This window comes from Myotis brandtii, unplaced genomic scaffold (assembly GCF_000412655.1).
Source record: "Myotis brandtii unplaced genomic scaffold, ASM41265v1 scaffold670, whole genome shotgun sequence".
NCBI classification, from domain to species: domain Eukaryota; kingdom Metazoa; phylum Chordata; class Mammalia; order Chiroptera; family Vespertilionidae; genus Myotis; species Myotis brandtii.
In genome coordinates, this window is record NW_005370611.1 from 941,575 (window position 1) to 945,567 (window position 3,993).

At 40.3% G+C, this 3,993-nt stretch overlaps 1 protein-coding gene across 1 annotated transcript in view; it reads right to left on the bottom strand.

The window, feature by feature from the left end:
• Nucleotides 1-3,115, bottom strand: part of PMFBP1 (polyamine modulated factor 1 binding protein 1) — a 47,049-nt gene extending 43,934 nt beyond the window's left edge. Inside the window, exons 1-2 of the mRNA XM_014529187.1 lie at nt 3,040-3,115; nt 1,981-2,052 (exon numbers count right to left, since the gene is read on the bottom strand). Of these exons, the coding sequence (XP_014384673.1) occupies nt 1,981-2,052; nt 3,040-3,045 (78 nt within the window). The 5' untranslated portion in view covers nt 3,046-3,115. The remainder of the gene's footprint in view (nt 1-1,980; nt 2,053-3,039) is intronic.
• Between the last annotated feature and the right edge of the window lie 878 nt (nt 3,116-3,993).

Here is a 3,993-nt window from a genome sequence, read left to right on the forward strand (position 1 = left end):
GTCTCATGCTTTTTTTTGGGGGGGGGGGCGGGGATCCTGATGTTAAACCGAAACTTTGTGATTCAGTTGCCTTCTCAAATCCCAAGAGCATTAGGAATGTTCAAGGTGACAGCATTCCCAGGCATTTGGCACTTGAAAAAACAAGAAAGCTTGGGTGGAAGTTTCCAGAGTAATTTTGGGGTCAACTAACACCACCATAAAGGTCATCGGTTTTGGGAAATGATCTTCTTTGAAGATAATGACAAATTTTCAACAAATTTGTCGTCTTAATCACCACTACCATTCAACATATAGAAGTTTACAGTGAGAGTTATGTTTTAAAAAAAACCATGAAACATTGCTTCAGGAATTTTTACATTTTCCTTGTTAGCAACAGAGTTTATAGTTATCCACAGTAATTTCAAACACTGTTAGTGTTACTCCTAACTTGCTTCCTGAGTTTATTGTTCCATCTATAGAAATATTGCAGTTTTTGGTGACTGATGATAGGAATTAATGGGCACTTATCCAGGGTTTTGTCTGGGAGCAAAAACTCTGGAATCAATTATGTTCATATAGTAAAGAATGAGTGTATATTTTATTGTATTCTAAATTCTTTAAAAATTGGCTCACTGTATAAAGTATACAGTTCAGTAAACACAGGGCATATGGCAGAGGTCAGCCACCTATGGAATATGTGGCAACTTTGATTGGCACTTGGGCAATTGCCATATACTTTTTTCCATCATATCCTTGGAGAAATTATTTCCCTAGAAAGTAAGCTCCACGAGAACAGGGATCTTTGTCTGTTCACTGCTTCATCCCCAGCCCCTAGGACAGTGGTTCTCAACCTTCTGGCCCTTTAAATACAGTTCCTCATGTTGTGACCCAACCATAAAATGATTTTCGTTGCTACTTCATAACTGTAATGTTGCTGTTATGAATCGTAATGTAAATATCTGATATGCAGGATGGTTTTAGGCGACCCCTGTGAAAGGGTCGTTCGACCGCCAAAGGGGTCGCGACCCACAGGTTGAGAACCGCTGCGCCTAGGACAATGCCTGGCACATTGAAGGTGCTTCAAAGATATCAGCTGAATGAAGGAATGCCCTTCTAGAAAATCCATACCAGATCCTTGTTCCGGCAGAGCTCGCAGCAGATCCTGTACGGCTATCCTCTAGTAATCCAGCAGGAAAGGAGCTGAAACACCGCTTTTAGAAGCTGCTCACCTCTTGGTAGGAGGTCTGTTAAAAAGCATATGTCATGTGGGACAACCCTACACTAGCCAGAACTTATCCCTTAAATCCTTTCTGGAACAAGTCAGGGAATACATAAACACAGTTTGACCAAAATATTAGAATAATCAGAACACTCCATTTCCATATCATTCTAGATAAAGAGAGAATGTTGGCAACAATAGTTAATATTTTTAAGAGCTTTCTCTGTCCCAAGCACTAGAGTTTTACAAGCAATATTTTACTTAATCCTTAGAGCAAGCCTCTGAAATAGGTGCTCATTCTTCATATATTTTTAAAAGTATATTTTTATTGATTTCAGAGAGGAAGGGAGAGGAAGAGAGAGAGATAGAGACATCAATGATGAGAGAGAATTATTGACTGGTTGCCTTCTGCACACCTCCCGCTGGGGATCCAGCCCACAACCCTGGAATGTGCCCCAACTGGGAATCAAACCATGACCTCCTGATTCATAAGGTCGATGCCCAAACACTGAGCCACACCGGTCGGGCTCTTCATATTTTTTAGGTAAGGCAAAGGAAGCTCTGAGAGGGTATGCAGCATGCCCCATACCATACTGCAATTAGATGTGCACTCAGACCCACCCAGCTCAAGACTGAACTCTTAAATGCTGTGCCCTACTGCCCACCCCTGTCTGTGATATTTCTGGGTGCTTAATACTGGCATTTTGAATTATGAACCTTGAAAAGAAGTTCCTTGTAACAAAGGTTCAACTTCATATATGTATAGGCGTTAGAAGCCTTACCTCATCTTTCATTTCCTTGGCACTTCTCAATTCTCCTTTAAGTTTTAGCATTTTCTGAGCTTTGTTATAAACCTGGAAAAGTATAAAGATTTAAGATGGAAAAACTATAAATGAGTCCAGTCCTTTAAAGACTTTCCCATCTGGATATGTGCTCTCAGCAGGGAGTTCAGAAAAATTTCCCAAACTGTTAGCAATACTTACTTGTCTACCCATCTGTTTGTGTTTCCAAAAGTTAAATCCTTCACCAGGAAGACGACCATGGTTTTACATCTTTTCCAAAAAACTATCACTAAATAGTTTCTAAATTTATCCTTCCTGGAAAGCAAAAGGTCTGAAAGGATTTTACTTCCTAGATTTCTAAGTATTGTGTGGCTCAAATGTAGTTAATATTATGCACTAATTTTTAAAAATATATATTTTATTGATTTTTTACAGAGAGGAAGGGAGAGGGATAGAGAGCCAGAAACATCGATGAGAGAGAAACATCGATCAGCTGCCTCCTGCACACTCCCCACTGGGGATGTGCCCGCAACCAAGGTACATGCCCTTGACCGAAATCGAACCCAGGACCCTTGAGTCCACAGGCCGGTGCTCTATCCACTGAGCCAAACAGGTTAGGGCTGCACTAATTAAAATCAGATAGAATGTGCACAACCCAACTTTATTCTCATGATAACCCTGGGAGGTAGATACTATTACTATCTCTATTTTACAGAGGCGGAAACGGAAGCCCAGAGAGGCTAAGTGACTTACCCAAGGTCACACAGGCCCCCTTACTACTCCATGAGGAACTAATTTATAACTATTATTTTGGAAATATCTTAAGATGTGATTTAAGCAGCAAGTTACTATAATGTTGGTGCTTGTAAAGTTAGGAAACATAAAGTGCTTCGATCGTCTAGATAAAAAGCCTCAAAGAAAGCCAAAGATTTTTGCTCATGTATGGGTGTAAGGACAGGATGATGCATTTGAGGTCATAATGCACTGAGCTTAATAAAATAATCGAATTAATTCTGTTTTTAACTCTAAGCCTACAAGAAATTTCCACCAGCCACTTACCTGCATAATAGTTCCAAGAATGAGAAGCTATCAAAATACTCATTCTTTGTAATGAACCACATCCCCCACCCCTAATATAAGCCAAGAGGAAGAAAGAATGCTGGTGAGACATGGAATTTGGAATGTTTTATGAGGTTGCATTCTGATGTGCTGCATTGTTTATCCTCTTAAGTCTTCATGCATAGCGATGCATCATGGGAATGGTGATGTAGCTCAGGCTCACCCAGCAGGGAGAGGCTAGTGATGCTGCAGTAACAACTGCCAAATCTCAGTGGCTTAAAACCATGAAGGTTTATTTTTCATTCATGCTACATGTCCTTTATGAGTCAGCTGGGGTTCTGCTCTTCATTGTCCTCAGCTGGTAGAATCTTTATCATTTAGTATGTTGCCTGTTGCCATGGCAGCAGAAAGGGAACTTGGTGAATCACATACAGATTCTTAAAGTGGAAGTGACACATTTCACTTCTGTTCCCATTTCATTGGTCAAAACAAGTCACATGGCCATGTCTAACTTCTTCCTTTATTCCCCAAAGGAAATATTGGTGAACATCACACATGACAAGGTATTTTAGGTGACTGGGCTGCTATCACAATTTATCACAGACTGGGTAGCTTATAAACAACAGAAGTTTCTCATAGTTTGAAGGCTGAGAAGTCCAAGATCAAGCCACTGGCAGAATTGATGTCTGGTGAAGCCCTGGCCAGGTGGCTCATTGGTTGGAGCATCATCATTCAAGGTCAGAGCACATATATATCTAGTTTGTGGGTTTGATCCCCAGTTGGGGTGAGTGCGGGAGGCAACGGATCAATGTTTCTCTCTCACATCGATATCTCTTTCTCTCTCTACCCACTTCCTTTCTATAAAATCATATAAAATCAGTGAAAACATATCCTCGGTTGAGGACTTAAAAAAAAATGAAAAGAAAAGAAGAGAAAAGAAAGAAGAAAAGAAAA